Below are 17,486 nucleotides of genomic sequence, written 5' to 3'. Positions count from 1 at the left end.
AAAGTACAGAGATGAACCTCAATTTTACAATGTTTTATGGACTAATGAAACAAAGATTAAACTAGTCTTTAAACGATCAGGATTTTTGGGGCCGATCACCGATCAGAGAGTTTAAAAAAGATAACCGATCACAAGATGGAGGAATGTGTCTATTTAAATGACCTGTTCATTTACTGTATATACTTGTGTACTTAATTGCTCAAAAAATTACATTTACAATAAATGTATTTGTATGTTCCTCTATTTATGCCAGTGAGACATGGTAACGGACAGAACAAATGAATAGTCCTCTATTAGATGGCAGGAAGTAAATATAGTAACTTGCATCCACTTTTTGACATTTTTGTTTGTTGGTGTGCTGTGAGATTTTTCATTTATAAAAGATGTTCCTTGGCTCCATAAATGTTGGAAATAACTGCTCTAGTCAGATTGTGTATTCTAATCAGTCAGGTAAAACCAAAATTACATGACAGAAATAATGGGTGCTAACTTACTGTAATTAAATTACTTCATCCACACTGAAACTTTAGAGCATGATTCGACAGAACGGCGGCATGTTTACGTCCAACCGTTCATGCTACTGCTCGCTTGCTAGGCTACATAACATTTTTGTTGCCTGCTTGCGAGCCATATCGTATTAAAAGTATGTGAACATACCTCAAGCAAGCCTTAAATGAATGTCCTCTCCTGTCCTGAGCACCGTTGACCACCAACACACGTTTTCCCCCATTTTGTCCTCAAAATATAGTCGGCACGATCCACTCTTATTGTCGTCACCACGGTAATGAGTGTATCCGGTCGTGTTTGCGTTGACAAGATAAAGCCCAATGATCGTAAAAAACGGGATGCGGTGTTGTCGGAATACAAGATTTTATTGCAGTAGTCTGACATAGAGCAAATTTGTCTTGTCTGATCTGGGTATTACGTGTTGTCTGTCTCAGACGTGTTGTCTGTTCCACACCACCTACATGTTGTTGTTTTTTTATATATATAAATAACTTTATTGGCCGTCAGATATTTACAAGACTACGCCAAAAGACACGCAACAAGGCTAAGAATAAACTAGCTTTTGGATTCAAATATACTGTGCACGATGGAAACACGGATTAAATGTCATCTACGGAGCCGATCAATGACGTCAGTGATTATCCCAAACATACAAGCACTGAATGACTCAATGGAAGTGCGCTTATTAGCAACAAATCACGCCTGTCAGTCACGTTTCAATACATTTTTACTAGCTTGTTTTACCGAACCTTATATGTGCTCACAACTGTGATTGTGATATTCTGTAGCTGCCCATCTATGCCAGCTCAGCATCAGTGTTCCAAACTGAGATGGGAAGCCCATCCCTTCCTATTACCTCCCATCCAGCGGTGACCAACAAGGTGTCAGCCTGGCTGCAGCAGACAAATGACATTGATGCAACTTCCAATGGTGAGAAACAGCTGGAATCTTTATATCCAAGGCACAAAGATGATGCACCTAGAGTATGTACAGTTGTGGTCAGAAATTTAGATCTTTAACTCTTAATGGGCATTCATGGCGTAACTTTCTCTATTCCCCACAGGCCATAATTATTCATCGAGCCTCAAATATATACAGGTACATACAGTACATCAAACCTGATTAGTAAGCTCTGCTGAAGTTTCTATAATATATTTTAATTTGAAACACTCAGCCCTGTTTACTAATTGATCATGATTGACTGCAGAAGGTAGTTTCTCTTTGCCAACATAAAACAGATTTTTGCTAGCACTCATTCGATCAACCAATAGTCAGAACAAAGGAAAAGTCCAAGGAACTGGTTGAAGATCTAAACAGGAGAATTAAATGTATTATTTTAGATTGAAGAACTTGGAAAGTTAAAAAAAAAAAAAAAAAAAAAAAAACGGGTTCCAAAATCATCAGTTAAAACAAATGGAAGTAAAGGTTATTAGGCTTTGTCACCACCTGTCTGTGGTTTGGAGTAAGGTTTTATACTTTCACCCTCAGATGATGTTCAAGAACAACCCAGGAATAAGCCTACCACGAAAGGGGAGGCATTTTTGTCTCCTCTCACCTTGCAGGACTGTGTGTGTGATCTAGTTCTATGGGATGTGCAACACAAAATATACAATAAAGTGCTAGTTGATTTTCCCTTTTAAAGGTTATAGTAAATGCATAAAAAAAATTTTTTTTAAAAAAAAGTAAACTGCTGGGATACCTGTCAGTGAACAGTTTTACATTACTGTGGAGTGACAGTTTGCCGACAGAGACCCTTGTTCTGAAATCAACAACTTCAAGCTCAATTGAACTGGGGCTGTTTTCTTGCCAGTGCTATTGGAGAACAAAGTGGATGGAATAATGAAAGAGGATTACTACTACAAATTCTTCAAATTCAATTCAAATTAACAGTCGGCTGAATAAATGAAACTTCGACTCAGTTGGATGTCCCAAAGTTTCCAAACACACAAAGTTTTTGGGGGGAATGGATGAAGCAGACTAACCTTAAGCTTCATTTAATATTTGTGGACCATACAATACTTATAGGCATGGGTCAGTGCCAGGGGGGGGGGGGGAAAAACAAAACATTTGCCTCACCACATTCTGGCAATAAATGCATTTCAGGCTCGAATAGTGGCCAAAGCTTGATTTATACAGAGGTGTGGCTGACGTGAACTAAATATCAGTGGGTTTGTTTGTGTACTGCATATTTGAGACCATGTATAATTTTGACCCGGTTTAGATTTCAGAAAATGTTTACAAATCATTGAAATTTTATGTTTTAAAATAATTACACCCTTGAAAAAGAGTTTTAAATATCAAAAAGCCCCAAAGTAATGTCAATGGGCCTCATTCACTAAATTTGTGCATAAATCATGTGTACGCTGACACTACGCACGTTTGACGCACAAACGTGATTCATAAAATATACTATACCATCTTACTTGAATTTGTTCATACTCTGCAAACAAATTTAGAACTTCAACTTAAAAAATGTATTCTTTGTCATCAGATTTGTCTCGTTGTCAGACAGACCTGACAGAACTGGCCCATCTCATTCAGCGACTCCATTGGCTGGAAGGAGGCTTCCCAATCACTGACACAGACCTGGAGATGCGCATCAGCATGCAGGTGAGTCCTCTGTTTTCCCTTACTTGCATACAGTACTTTATACATTTAAATACATGTACATTATGTATTTGTTGTCTCCTATTTTACAATTGTAATGTATATGGTGAGCGAGTTATATAAAGTATTTATGCAATTATATACAGTGTACTTACTGCACTTCAGAACTTAAAAGGTGAAAAAGTTGTTGAATTCTTAAAATACTCAAAATTTGAGCCAAATGTTTTTTACCCACCCAGAATCTTTTCTTGGAGAAACCCAAGAAGAAGACTGGAAAAATGTTTGGTCACTCCAGGACGTTGTCCCGTGTGGAAGCTATGGGAGGAGTTGTAAGTTTTATGACTTGAAATGTATTTTTTATCTGCTGTATTTATTTGCCCATGGTAGGTTGAACTATGAGACACATTATTAACCCCCACAACTGATGAGATCATTCCCTTAACATGGTTATGGGAAACAAAAATCTGTTCTTAAGTGGAATAAATTATACAAAAAAAAATTAACGGAAATGGACAAGCAATTGGTGACATTTAAAGACATGAACATGGTTGTAATGCGTTACTGCTGTCTCAGACTCTGTCTGTCTGTCTCCTCCAGTTCCCTTCCAGCCACATTAGTAACAATTTTAGGTCTGTTCAATCTATCCCGGACTATGTCTACTCGCAGCTGTCTAATCCTCAAGTCACCTCACCAGAGGCTAAGAAACTCCAACAGGACATCTGCATAGTTTCGCAGAAGGGTGTGTGTCTGATCTTGTTGAATTTCTGTGACTTTTCTATTTTTTTTAATTAAAAAAAAAATTTTGGGGGACAAAAATATTAAAAACCATGACACCTTTTACTTTTTATAAACTTACTTGCTAAGTAATCAAATGTCACTGTATTATTCATTATTTGAACCAAACATGACTGATTATAGCCTGTCTAGTCTTTAACTGATTACATATGGTGTCCTTTCTAATTACTATGTCTAAAACCAGACCGTCGGTGAGCAATGATCCATCCATTATCTTCCGCTTATCTGAGGTCGGGTTGCCGGGGCAGTAGCTTTAGCAGGGGAAACCCAGACTACCCTCTCCCCAGCCACTTCATCCAGTTCTTCCAGGGGGGGATCCCGAGACTGTCTCGAGGCCAACCTCGAGACAATCTCACCTGCGTGTCCTGGGTCATTCCTGGGGTCTCCGCCTGGTGGGACATGCCCAGAACACCTCACCAGGGAGGTGTCCAGGAGGCATCCTAAACAGATGCCCTCGCCACCTCATCTGGCTCTTCTCAACGTGGAGGAGCAGCAGCTCTACTCTGAGCCCCTCCCAGATGACAGAGCTTCTCAACCTATCTCTAAGGGAGAGCCTACACACCCTGCAGCGGAAACTAATTTCGGCCATTTGTATCCAAGGATCTTGTTCTTGTTCACGACCTACAACTCGTGACCATAGGTGAGGGGAGGAACGTAGATCGACCGGTAAATTGAGAGCTTCTCGCCTTTCGGCTTTGCTCCTTCTTCACCACAATGGACCGATACAAAGTCCGCATCACTGCAGATGCTGCACCGATCCGCCTGTCGATCTCCCGTTCCATTCTTCTCTCACTCGTGAACAAGACAGAGATACTTCAACTCCTCCACTTGGGGCAGGATCTCATCCCCAACACAGAGAGGGCACTCCACTTTTTTCAAACTGAGGACCATGGTCTCAGATTTGGAGGTGCTGATTTTCATCCCAACCACTTCACACTGATGCAAACCGCACCCGTGAGTGTTCGGTATCATGGCTTGATGACGCCAACAGAACCACATCGTCTGCAGAAAGCAGAGATGCAATACTTAGGCCAGCAAACAGGACCCCCTCTACGCCTTGGCTGCACCAAGAAATTCTGTCCATGAAAGTTTTGAACAGAATCTGTGACAAAGAGCAGCCTTGGCGGAGTCCAACCCTCACCGGAAACGAATCAGACTTACTGCCGGCAGTGCGCACCGAACAGCCCGTATCAGTAGGTTCAGTACCCCATACTCCCAAAGCACAGGCACAGTCGAACGGCTTCTGCAACTCCACAAAACTCATGTAGACCTGTTGGGCGAACTCCCATGCCACCTCGAGGACCCTGCTGAGGGTATAGAGCTGGTCCACTGTTCCACGGCCAGGACGAAAATCACACTACTACATGCCACCTCGAGGACCCTGCTGAGGGTATAGAGCTGGTCCACTGTTCCACGGCCAGGACGAAAACCACACTACTGCTCCTGAATCCGAGATTCAGCTTTCTGACGGACCCTCGTCTCCAGCCTCCCTGAATAGACCTTACCAGGTAGGCTGAGGATTGTGATTCCCCATCTTAAAAAGGGGGACCACAATCCCAGTCTGCCAATCCAGAGGCACCGCCAGGGTCCCTGGCTCTTGAGGGGGAGCCCCAGTGACCCGTGTCGGGGCAAGGGAAAACGTGATTCAATCATTTCACTCACCATAGGGGGTCTTTTAGCCGTGAAGACAACTTAGCTCCTAGGATAACAGGAACACACACACCCCTCCACCACGATAACGTGACTGCTCGAGGAGGGGGGGTCAATGATCCTTTGCTTCAAAATATATCGCCACCAGCTCACCTGACTTTTCTATTATTTAAATCTAAGGTGCTCTGTCACCAACCAACTGAGAAGTGAAGGATAATTTGATTAATAGCCCTTTTAGTGATCTATAGTTCCATGCAGAAAATACAACCGTCCTCATTGTTGACACGGGTTTCTCTGGTTCATTTAACATTCTAAATAAGCAGTTCCAAATTTAAAATGTTTTGTCAGCATCTGCTATTTTTACTCTTTAAGCTCTTGCTCTTTTTTGATTAAGACGCTTTGTATGTTGCAGTTTTTACCTCTCTCAAGTCTGTTCATGAAGTTTTGACCTTGGAGAGAGAACGACTTAGACAGGCCTGGACTGACCCTGATCTGAGGCAGGACGCCACAGAACGGCTCGCTACTCTGTGCAGCACACTGTCAGAGGTAATGGTCACCCACACAAGCCATAGCCAGTTAAATGTTGTTTCAAGTATGTACAGTGTGTGTGTGTGTGTGTGTGTGTGTGTGTGTGTGTGTGTGTGTACTACTTTATGGTACGGAACAAATACGTTTGACAGATATTTTCATGCAAAGCAAAATATTTTAAGTTGATTTATTTTGAAATGTATCCTTTCTAGTTTGATTCACATTTAAGTTAAAAATGTTTAGTTTTTGTCTGTTCAATAAATGTTTGTTTGGTCAGGGACCAAAAGTGTGCTTTGAGTTTTGGCCCCTTGTGCGATTAGGTTTGACACCCCGAAGATATAAAGTATTTAACAAAAATGAGTACACCCTCACATTTTTGTGAATATTTTATTATAGCTTTTCATGCAATGATACTAAAGAAATAAATGGCCATAGTTTTGAAAAGTGAGTACAGCCCTAAATGAAAATATCAAAATTTTGCCCAACGGTTTAGACATTAATGGATGTTATTTTGAGAGGGCAGTACATTTACACTATCAGAATCCGAATCATCTTTATTTTGCCAAGTATGTACAAAAAAGGAATTTGTCTCCAGTAGTTGGAGCCACTCAAGTACGACAACAGACATAAAGACATAAAAACAGTCACTGAGCAATAAAGGGATGGTAGTTTTCTGGTAATGCCAGTACAATTTTATTTATTTTTTTGGGATAATTGTGCAAAAAGATGCAGTCAATCTTTTCTTTTCAGCAGTTTTGATTGTCCATTGCAGTCGGAGTTTGTCGTTTTTAGTAGCAGCACCAAACCAGACTGTGATGGAAGAACACAGGACTGATTCGATGACCGCTGTGTAGAACTGCCTCAACAGCTTCTGTGGCAGGCCGTGCTTCCTCAGAAGCCGCAGGAAGTACATCCTCTGCTGTGCCTTTTTGAGGACGGAGTTGATGTTGATCGCCCACTTCAGGTCCTGAGAGACTGTAATTCCCAGGCACTTGAAGGTCTCGATGTTTGACGCAAGGCAGCTGGACAGCATGAGGGGCAGCTGCTGCGAAGGATGTCTCCTGAAGTTCACAATCATCTCTACAGTCTTGAGCGTGTTCAGCGACAGGTTGTCGGCTGCACCACAGCTCCAGCCACTCCATTTCATGTCGATATGCAGACTCGTCACAGTCTTTGATGAGGCCGATGACAGTGGTGTCATCTGCAAACTTCAGGAGTTTGAGAGCCGGTTGCGTTGAGGTGCAGTCGTTTGTGTAGAAAGAGAAGAGCAGTGGAGATAGGACACAACCCCAGTGCTGATGCTGCGTGTGGATGAGGTGGCCTCACCTGCTGTGTCCTGCCCGTCAGAAAGCTGTAAATCCACTGACAGATGGCAGGCGAGACGCTGAGTTGTAGAAGCTTGGAGGAAAGGAGTTCAGGGATGATGGTGTTGAACGCAGAGCTGAAGTCCACGAACAGGATCCTTGCGTAGGTCCCTGCACTGTCAAAGTGTTCTAGGATGAAGTTCAGTCCCATGTTGACTGCATCATCGCCAGACATGTTGGCTCGGGAGGCAAACTGCAGGGGGTCAAGCAGGGAACCTGTGACACTCCTGAGGTGGTCCAGCACGAGGCGTTCAAATGACTTCATGACCACAGATGTCAGGTCGACAGACCTGTAGTCATTCAGACCTGAGATTTTATGTTTCTTGGGAACTGGGATGATGGTGGAGCGTTTGAAACAGGAGGGTACTTCGCACAGTTCCAGAGAGCTATTGAAGATCAGTGTGAAGACTGGAGCGAGCTGGTCCGCGCAGACTTTGAAGCAGGATGGGGACACATGGTCTGGGCCTGCTGCTTTGTTAGTCTTTTGTTGTTTGAAGATGTGTCTCACATCCTGTTCGTGGATGGTCAACGCAGATGTCAGGTGTGATGGTGTGGGGTGTGAAAGTGTCCTTTTCAAATCTGCAATAGAAGGGGTTCAAGTCGTTGGCTCGTCGACTATTGATCTCAGCTTGGGGGGATCGTCACTTGTAATTGGTCAGCGATGGTAATGCATGCCAGACTGATTTTGAGTCGTTAGCGCTAAATTGTTTATCCAACTTTGCTGCATAGTTTCTCTTTGCAATGTTAATTTCTTTGGTCTGCTGGTTTCTAGTGCGATTTATACAGGTCCCTGTCCCCGCTTCAATATGCGTCCTCCTGAGCTTGGCGAAGTTGCTTAAGTTTGGCAGTGAACCACGGCTTGTTATTGAATGCGCGAAATGACTTTGTTGGTACACACACATCTTCATAGAAACTAGTATAGGATGTGACCGTGTCCGTATATCCATCCACGCTGCCAGCTGAATTTTCAAAGACACTCCAGTCTGTGCAGTCGAAACAACTTTGAAGTTCTATCTTTGCTTCATTGATCCACTTTTTCACTGTAGGGGGGAAACTGCTACATAATCAGTGTACAGCTTGTACCAACTTTCGCAAATCCGCTCAAAGTGTAATTTCTTTAGTGTTGTCCCACGAAAAGGTGCGTACATGTGTGGGGGGCCCCAGAATGTCAAAGAAATGAAAGCTAATACCCTTATTCATCTATAGTTCATACACATTACCATCTGCATGTACACTAAAAAGTGCACATCTCTTCCATCAGCTGGTCTGAGCTGTTGAGGTACAGTGTGAAACTGTTAATCAGGTTTGGCCTGTTTTTGTTTTTTATTTTTAGCGGGGAAGCACCAGTTGCTAGTTTATGCGTAGCTGGGGTTTTTTTTTTTTTTTTTTTTTTTTTTTTTGGACCAGAAACAGGCATTCGTTCCATGATTGTAAATTGATAATTGCACAGAGTTGTGATGCTGCTTGTCATGTGACTGGCAGGAATGAAGATTGCCAGCTCAATCAGCTGTCAGGGGGAAAAAACAAATAGTCAAGCATAACCTGGTTCATGTTTGTTCAACCTTCAATTCCTTAATGTCATGGTATCACCCTGCAATCTTTCTGTGAGCAACATGCTGCACAGCCAACAGCTCCTTTGGTGAACAAGGGCAAAGATCCAAATTGAATGCTTGGCAATTGTGAAAGTGTGTTCTACTTATAACCACTCATCAATTCAGCTTGTTATGAGTGGCTGTTGACAAATGTTGAACCTAATGGTACAGTATACGATTCAATGTTTTTAGTTCCTTAGATTTACTACATGGGTTTGGAATGGCTCACAAATTGAATAGGGAAAAATATTGGACACTCATGACATACTTTACATACAATAATGATAGTTGATGGGTTACAAGCAGCAAGATTTTTTTTTCATCCCTACATTTTTTTTTTTCCCTTCTCATCCTCTCTATTTCTCATGTCGGGACTGTGCTTGGATGTTAGCTTGACATACAGTCTCATCTGACCAAAATCCATTCATTCTCCCTGTCCTCGGAATCTACTGAGGAATCCTTCTGCACTGTCCAAGCAGACCAGGTGTGTACTCTTCCAGAGTTGTTAGTCAGTTAGGTATTTTAATATACTCGTGTCAATGCTCCATTTTATTCAATTCTTTACAAAGTGAAACATTTAGTTGACTTTCAAGCTTTTTATGGACAAACGAGACTCCAACCATTTCCCCCCCCCCCCCATGTAGTTTAGTGTTAAATACTCAGCTCTCTAACAATTGGTTGGTTATGTACAGTATATGCAGTTATATACAGTGCCATGAAACAATATTGGTTCCATTCTCAAATATTTGTTTTGTTGTAGTTCTCCTAATTTAATAAGATCATAAAAGAAATGTAAATAGAAAAAGATAACCATCCATTTTCTGAGCCGCTTCTCCTCACTAGGGTCGCGGGCGTGCTGAAGCCTATCCCAGCTGTCATCGGGCAGGGGGCGGGGTACACCCTGAACTGGTTGCCAGCCAATCGCAGGGCACATAGAAACAAACAACTATTCTCACTCACAGTCATGCCTACGGGCAATTTAGAGTCTCCAATTCATGCATGTTTTTGGGATGTGGGAGGAAACCGGAGTGCCCGGAGAAAACCCACACAGGCACGGGGAGAACATGCAAACTCCACACAGGCGGGGCTGGGGATTGAACCCGGGTCCTCAGAACTGTGAGGCTCATGCTCTAAACAAAGATAACCAAAGTAAACATAAAATTGTTTAAATGATTTTATTCATTGAGGAAAAAGAAAAACTATTCAAAGCTACCTAGCCCTGTGTAAAAAGGTAATTGGCCCTGGTTGAGCCAACCTCAGCAGCAGCAACTGAAAAAGTATTTTCTATAACTAGCAATGAGTCTTTCACATAGCTGTGAAGATATTTTGGCCCAATCTTCCTTGTAGAATTTTTAATTCAACAATTTTAATTAACATTGGAAGGTTTTTGAGCATGATTGGCCTTTTTAAGGTCATGCCACAGCATTTCAATCTGCTTCAAGTCCAGACTTTGACTAGGCCACTCCAAAGCCTTCATTTAGTGAAACCATTCAGAAGTTGACTGGGTGGTGTGTTTTGGATCATTCTCCTGCTGCAGAACCCAAGTGTGCATTGGCTTGAAATCACGATCTGATGGCCGAACATTCGCAACGATTTTCTGGTAAAGAACAGAAATCATGGTTCCATCAATCACAGCAAGTCGTCCAGGTCCTTAAGGAGAAAAACAGCCCCAAGCCATCACACTACCACCACCATGTTTGACTGACCTATGAGTTTTACTGAAATCAATCCAATCAATCATAGGGGTGGGTGATATATATTTCACCTTCGATATAATCGTGACCTTTGCTTTAACGATGAGCAATTTTACGTTATTGAGTATTTATACGGTCTTTAAAAGAAAACAACTGGACGGGATATGGCATATGAGGAGGAGAGAGAGGTGGAAGTGCATAAAAGTTTTCATTTGCCAAATCAGCAGGCATGATTCACTCACATGACTTAGTGGCAAGCAAAATAAACTGACTCTCATACTTGCGGACCAACCTTTTCAGGAGTTTAGCAGCTTAACAAGTGGGTGAATTGAAACAATAGAACGCATGTATAGTTTTTTTGTTGGCCAACAAGAAAATGACACAGGCCAATCAATATACGTGCTGGCTTCCCAAACGCAGCCAGTTTAAAAGCGAAACAAAGAGAATGGATGGCGCTGTTACGATCGTATAGTCACTGGAGGATTATTCATTTTGGATAACATTTTAAAAGAACTGTACACTCTCATAGTCATCCTGACTGCTGGTGAGGCTATTGGAGGAGCTACAGGAGCTAGCATTGCCCTACTCCTGCCACAGCTTTTTGTAAATACTGTATTTCACTATCACTGATCACCCAGTGCTTTACTTATTTGAACCCTGTACCAATATCAGCTGCTAAACTGTGAATTTAAAAAAAGGATTCCGTGGTCATATTTCAAAATTACGTGCGCCCAGTGAGTGTAAAGCTTGCTGATTGTTGATATAGCGGACGCCTCTGTCTTTCTCCAAGAACAGGATTGAAGGGTTTGTAGCGATACCTCCAAGATGCACACGCATATCCAGAAATAGAGAACGCCGCAACAAATACCTAATAGCCCAGGGGTAAGAGACAACTTTGATTTGAGGGTGTAAAGCTTTTTTGTATTTCACTCTTCATAAGAAACACCTAGTCATGTGGAAAGATTTTAAAACTTTATAAAGCTAATAAATCTAATTGCCCTCACGAGATGAATAAAGTATCCATCCATCCATCCACGATTTCTGCTGAAGAGGAGAAAATCTGCAAAACACACAAAAAACCCTGTCATTTAGCAAACAAGTACTATATGACAAAAACAAGTATATGTTGGCAAGACCTAAAGATCGCCATCCACTACATTTTTATCTGCAGTGTTCCAGCCAAATTTGTATGCCAGTGTGTGCTGTCGTGACAAACCTGTCTATGGTTTTCAAATATTTAATTAGGGTTGGGGATGTCATCTTAATATTTGGACATTGGACTTCTTGCTCTCATACAGTGTAAATGCTTTTTTTTGCTCTCTCTGCTTGCTTTGCTTTTGTTTACATTTTTCTTGCTGATAAGCTTTTCTTTCCTTTTTTTTTTTTTTTTTTTTTTTTTTTTTTTTTGCTCTCTCAAAAAAAAAAACGAGGTAGCGACTCCTGGATATTTTTAAACCTGTGGGACTACTTTTTTTGTAGATAGTTGTTGCTATATTCCAATATTTTCTGATACCCTCTCACCATTACGTGAGCGTTGTCTGCTAATTAGCTAGGTCTATTATCAACAAGACCATCAATAAAGATGCCTCCCTTTTCCACTGAGGACTATCACCGACTGCTGCAGAGGATGTCACTCCTGGAAACGAAAATCCAACGTTTTGAAGTGTATGTGAATGTAAATGGACAGCCGGGGAATGAAACCACTCTACCGATGTCTCAAAATGGTGAGCAGAAGTGTGCTAACAGACAGCCACTTATCTCAACAAAGAGGACTGATGTGGACTGTGGAAACGGTCATGGACCATCCAGCAGTTCTCCCTGGAATATACTGGGAGCAAAGCCCAAAAATATGGGACAACATCTAAAAGGGAAGACACAACACCAGCAGATTACCGAGGAATCCGGCTGGCCTGCGTTGCGGGCTGCAGCGCCGAGTGAGCGGCTGTGAACGGTCGCTACAGCGAAGCGCAAGAAAAAAGAAAGTCAATGCAAAACGTTGTCATCAGACTTACAAATAGATTTGAGCCACTTTTACAAGAACCTGGCCAAGAATGCTCATCCCCCACCGCCCCTGAAAGGTATGAAACCTAATCATACAAGAGAAAAATGGCACCCCAAATGTTAATAGTTGGTGATGGAGCTGTCAAGGATGTGAAACATTTTTGCAGTGAGGAGAACACCAAAGTACTGTGTTTTACCAATGACATTGTGTCTGATATCTCTCTTTTAAAAAAAAAAAAAAAAAAAAAAAAAAAAAAAAAAAATCATGGAGATCACTAATCACCACCCAAACTGTGAAATATGTCATTTTACACACACGGCCCTGGATGTTCTCAAGCAGCAATCAGAGGTATTGAAGCAAGATTTCATTGATCTAACAAAAGGGCAATGTTTGGATGCTGAGGTATTTATTAGTGGACCTCTCCCACTTGTACGTTTTGGAGATGAATGATTCTCTAGGCTCAGTCAATTAAAGAACTGTGTACGGCACGATCCGTGAGTTTCATTGACAATTTCTGCATTTTTTTTGGGAGACATCTTTCCAAGGCAGACGGTTTCTGTCTAAATAGACAAGGGGTTGAGTTGTTGCCTGCCAAATTTTTTTTACTAGCCTAAATCCTCTGCCAGGTGTGAAGGACAGGATGAAGACGATTGTCAATATTGGAATCCAACGCCCACCACGCCAAGATCTTCCTCCCATCCCCCCTCGCCTGAAACCTCCGTCCACAAAGATGCGAAGGGCCCCTCCTCCACCCATGAAGAATCTTATCTGTGAATCTGACTATCTGTGGGGTCTTTTCCAGAATAAGTCAGACCCCTATAGAGATCAGGCATTTTTGATCCCTGTAATTACAAAGGACAAAGTTGGTCAAAAAAAGTAGAACAAACTTAGTGAGGATAAAATGTGAATCTATCAAACCATTGTCTCCAGTTATCTCTGCAAGACTAGCTCTTTTCAATATGTCGCTGATTAATAACATCATTACAACCTATGATCTGGACTTTTTGTTAATAAATGAAACGTGGTTAACAGAAAGTAGCTGTCATACCATTTTAAATGAGGCAACACCAGCAAATTTTAATTTTATGAACAAGTGTTCAAAAAGGCGCTGGTATTGCTGTTATTTTTAAGTCATTAATTCAGTGTAAAGAAATTATACTGGGTGAGTTTAGCTCTTTTGAATATCTGTTTTTTGTTAAAGGTGACCCAAAGGTTATTGTTTTAATAATTTATAGGCGTCCAAGATTCAACAGAAAATGTATGGAGGACTTCTCAGAACTGCTGTCAGTTATTTGTACTGACTACAACTATTTTGTCATAACAGGAGACTTTAATATTCATGTTGAAAATGGGAAAAAAATCTCAAGAACTCTCTTCTATACTAGACACATTTGACCTCTTTTAACATTGAGTCCAACCCACACTCAAGGTCACAGCTTAGACCTCGTCATCTCTAAGGATGTTGAAATTCTATCAATTGACAGTAAGGATATGGCTATTTCTGACCATGTTTGTGTATTATTTGAATTACAGATTCTTCCAAAAGTTCAGACAACCTCTATTAATAAAAGGTACATAAATCAGAATCATCTTTATTTGCCAAGTATGTCCAAAACACACGAGGAATTTGTCTCCGGTGGTTGGAGCACCGGCACTAAGTTTATGGAGACAGTTGCTGTGTGAATGCTGAGACAGTTAATTAACTTTTGGATAATTTCATCTGTAAAATCTAAAATGCCATGCATTCTGTTGCTCCTATTAAAACTAAGACAATCTTGAGGTGACCTTGAACACCGTGGAGGAGCACAATGATGGTAAAACCTCTAAATCAAAGTGTAGGTAAGCAGAATGTAAGTGGAGACAAACTAAACTCCAAATTGACTGACCTCTACAGACAAAATCTTTGTAATTTTAACCAAGAGTTAGTCAGGGCTTGACGGCAATGCTTTTCTGAAATAATCAGTAAGAACTTCAACAATACTCGCACTCTGTTTGCTGTGGTTGACAAGCTCACAACCACCACACCCCCAAATCAGATGGCTCCATAACTCCTAACAGCAGATAAATGCAATGAATTTGCTTATTTTCGTCAAAAAATACAATCAGGTTAAATATTAGCACAAATCAGCAATGATAAAATGATACTACATCTGAAGCCACCCAGGAAAATCTGAATTTAATAGTTGACCAAAAAACTGTAGAGCAAACTGCTCAGCAGCTGAAACCATCAACGACCTGTCTTGACTCGATACCATCGGACTTTTTCAAAGCTATTGCGAAGTCTGTGCTAGCTGATTTGCAGCAAATTGCTAACTGCAGTCAGGAGAGTTTCCTAAAGCTCTTAAAGTAACTGCCATTAAGCCTCTGCTAAAAAAATAGAGCCCCTGTACGCTTCCATGTCAGCAAGCTATTGACCCATCTCAAATCTCCCTTTCATAGCAAAGATTGTGGAATTTTTTTTTAATCAACTCAGCAATTTCTTGGACTTTGACAAATTTCAATCAGGGTTCAGAACTCATCACAGTACAGAATTTGCTCTTATCAAAGTACTAAATGATATAAGGTTGAATACTGACTCGGGAAAGGTGTCAATTCTGGTCCTGTTGGACCCCAGTGCGGCTTTTGATACGGTAGATCATAATATACTGCTGAACAGGTTGGAAACGTGGGTAGGACTAAATGGAACAGTCCTTAAATGGTTCAGGTCCTACCTGGAGGAAAGGAGTTATTTTGTAACCATTGGAAGTGCTCAATCTCATCGAATAGCAATGACCTATGGGGTCCCTCAAGGATCAGTTCTTGGACCCCTCCCGTTCAGCCTGTATATGCTACCCTTGGGTCAAATTCTTCAGAACTTTAATCTTGACTATCATAGCTATGCAGATGACGCACAGTTATATCTAGCAGTGTCTCCGGATGACTACAGTTCAATTCAGGTGTTGTGTCACTGTCTAAAATGGATAAATATCTGGATGAGCCAAAACTTTCTTCAATTAAACCACAGCAAAACTGGGATAGTTTTTGGCAATAAAGTAAAGAGAATTGCTGTTAGTAAATACCTGGAGTCACTCTTTAAAAACCAAAGACCAAGTCCAAAACCTTGGTGTTCTGATAGATTCCGACCTGACAACAGTCATATCAATTCAATTACTAAAACTGGCTACGACCATCTGAAGAACATATCCAGAATGAAGGCTTGCATGTGTCAAGCAGACCAGGAGAAGCTCATCCATGCTTTTATCTCAAGTAGAATTGACTATTGTAATGGTCTTCTGACTGGACTCTTTAAAAAGAGCATTAAACAGCTGCAGCTCATTCAGAATGCTGCTGCTCAGGTTCTGAACAGAAGTCAGAGCGTATTACTCCAATTCTAAAGTCTTTACACTGGCTTCTACAGCTTTCGACTAGATTTTAAAGTTCTGCTGTTGGTCAATAAATCACTAAACGGTTTAAGTCTTAAATGCTAATGGGATATGAACCTTGTAGGGCTCTGAGATCGACAGACTCGGGTCAAATAGTAGAGCACAGAGTCCAAAGCAAACATGGTGAAGCAGCGTTTAGCTATTTTTCTGCACACAAATGGAATAAGTGACGTCAGCCCCAAGTGTGCAGGTTAAAAACTCTTTTTCTCCCCCATGCTTTTTAGAGCATTTCCACTTTTAAATGAGATTTCTTGCACTGTATGCTGTTTTAATTGTATTTTATTTTATTATTATTATCTTTGTTTTAAATGTGGCGGCACGGTGACCGACTGCTTAGCGTGTCTGCCTCACAGTTCTGAGGACCTGGGTTCAATCCCCGGCACCGCCTGTGTGGAGTTTGCATGTTCTCCCCATGCCTGCGTGGGTTTTCTCCGGGCACTCCAGTTTCTTTCCACATCCCAAAAACATGCATCGTAGGTTAATTGACAACTCTAAATTGCCCGTAGGTGTGAATGTGAGTGCGAATGGTTGTTTGTATGTGCCCTGCGATTGGCTGGCAACCAGTTCAGGGTGTACCCTGCCTCCTGCCCGATGATAGCTGGGATAGGCTCCAGCATGCCCGTGACCCTAGTGAGGAGAAGCGGCTCAGAAAATGGATGGATGGATGTTTTAAATGTTTATAAGCAGTTTTTTTTTTTTTTTTTTTTTTTTTTAATTCTTTTAAACATGTAAAGCACATTGTGTATGAAATGCACTATATAAATAAATTAGCTTTTCTTTACATTTTTTTTTAAATTTTATTTTTTTTTATTTTTTTTAAAAAACAAAAGCTTAACTAAAATACTTTTGTGCAAACCTGATTTGGCATGTTCTCCTGTATACAGCCTGGACATTTGAAGTTATTAATTGCTGTACAATATTCTTGTGCAATGTCCTGGATAACTGTCCAGGGAACCAAGTAGAGATTAACTGTTTTTTTTATAGGATATTGTAAAATTATCATAAAATAAAATGATTTGCCCATATCGCCCACCGCTAATCAATTAATCAGTCAAACTTTATTTATATAGCATTTTTCACATATACAATGCAACCCAAAGTGCTTTACATGAATTAAAATCAACCCCCCCAACCACTTGTCCACAGACATGCACACACATACAGGTGAAAAGAACTTGTAAAGACCTGAAACATACATACTCTCACATACTAGTAAAAACACAATACCTAAATGACATAAGAAACCTGAGGCTGCGGGCGAAGCATCCAGGTGAGGAAACACAATCTCAAGGAACCTGCTGCACCAGGGCTATATGTACCATAGG

General features: G+C 41.1%; 1 protein-coding gene across 4 annotated transcripts in view; it reads left to right on the top strand.

Moving 5' to 3' along the window:
* The window catches only part of LOC133415203 (oxysterol-binding protein-related protein 7-like), a 45,724-nt gene that overhangs the window by 15,957 nt on the left and 12,281 nt on the right, over positions 1-17,486 (top strand). For 2 of the 4 annotated variants that reach the window (XM_061701085.1, XM_061701084.1), the window contains exons 7-12: positions 1,296-1,437; positions 2,999-3,117; positions 3,354-3,443; positions 3,712-3,853; positions 5,972-6,105; positions 9,435-9,527. In XM_061701085.1, coding sequence (XP_061557069.1) covers positions 1,296-1,437; positions 2,999-3,117; positions 3,354-3,443; positions 3,712-3,853; positions 5,972-6,105; positions 9,435-9,527 — 720 coding nt within the window. The remainder of the gene's footprint in view (positions 1-1,295; positions 1,438-2,998; positions 3,118-3,353; positions 3,444-3,711; positions 3,854-5,971; positions 6,106-9,434; positions 9,528-17,486) is intronic. The other 2 variants (XM_061701086.1, XM_061701087.1) reach the window with 2 other exon arrangements.

This window comes from Phycodurus eques, chromosome 16, assembly GCF_024500275.1.
Source record: "Phycodurus eques isolate BA_2022a chromosome 16, UOR_Pequ_1.1, whole genome shotgun sequence".
In the NCBI taxonomy this organism is placed as follows: Eukaryota; Metazoa; Chordata; class Actinopteri; order Syngnathiformes; family Syngnathidae; genus Phycodurus; species Phycodurus eques.
Note: the sequence above shows the minus strand (reverse complement) of the source record. Positions and strands in the feature narration are given on the sequence as shown.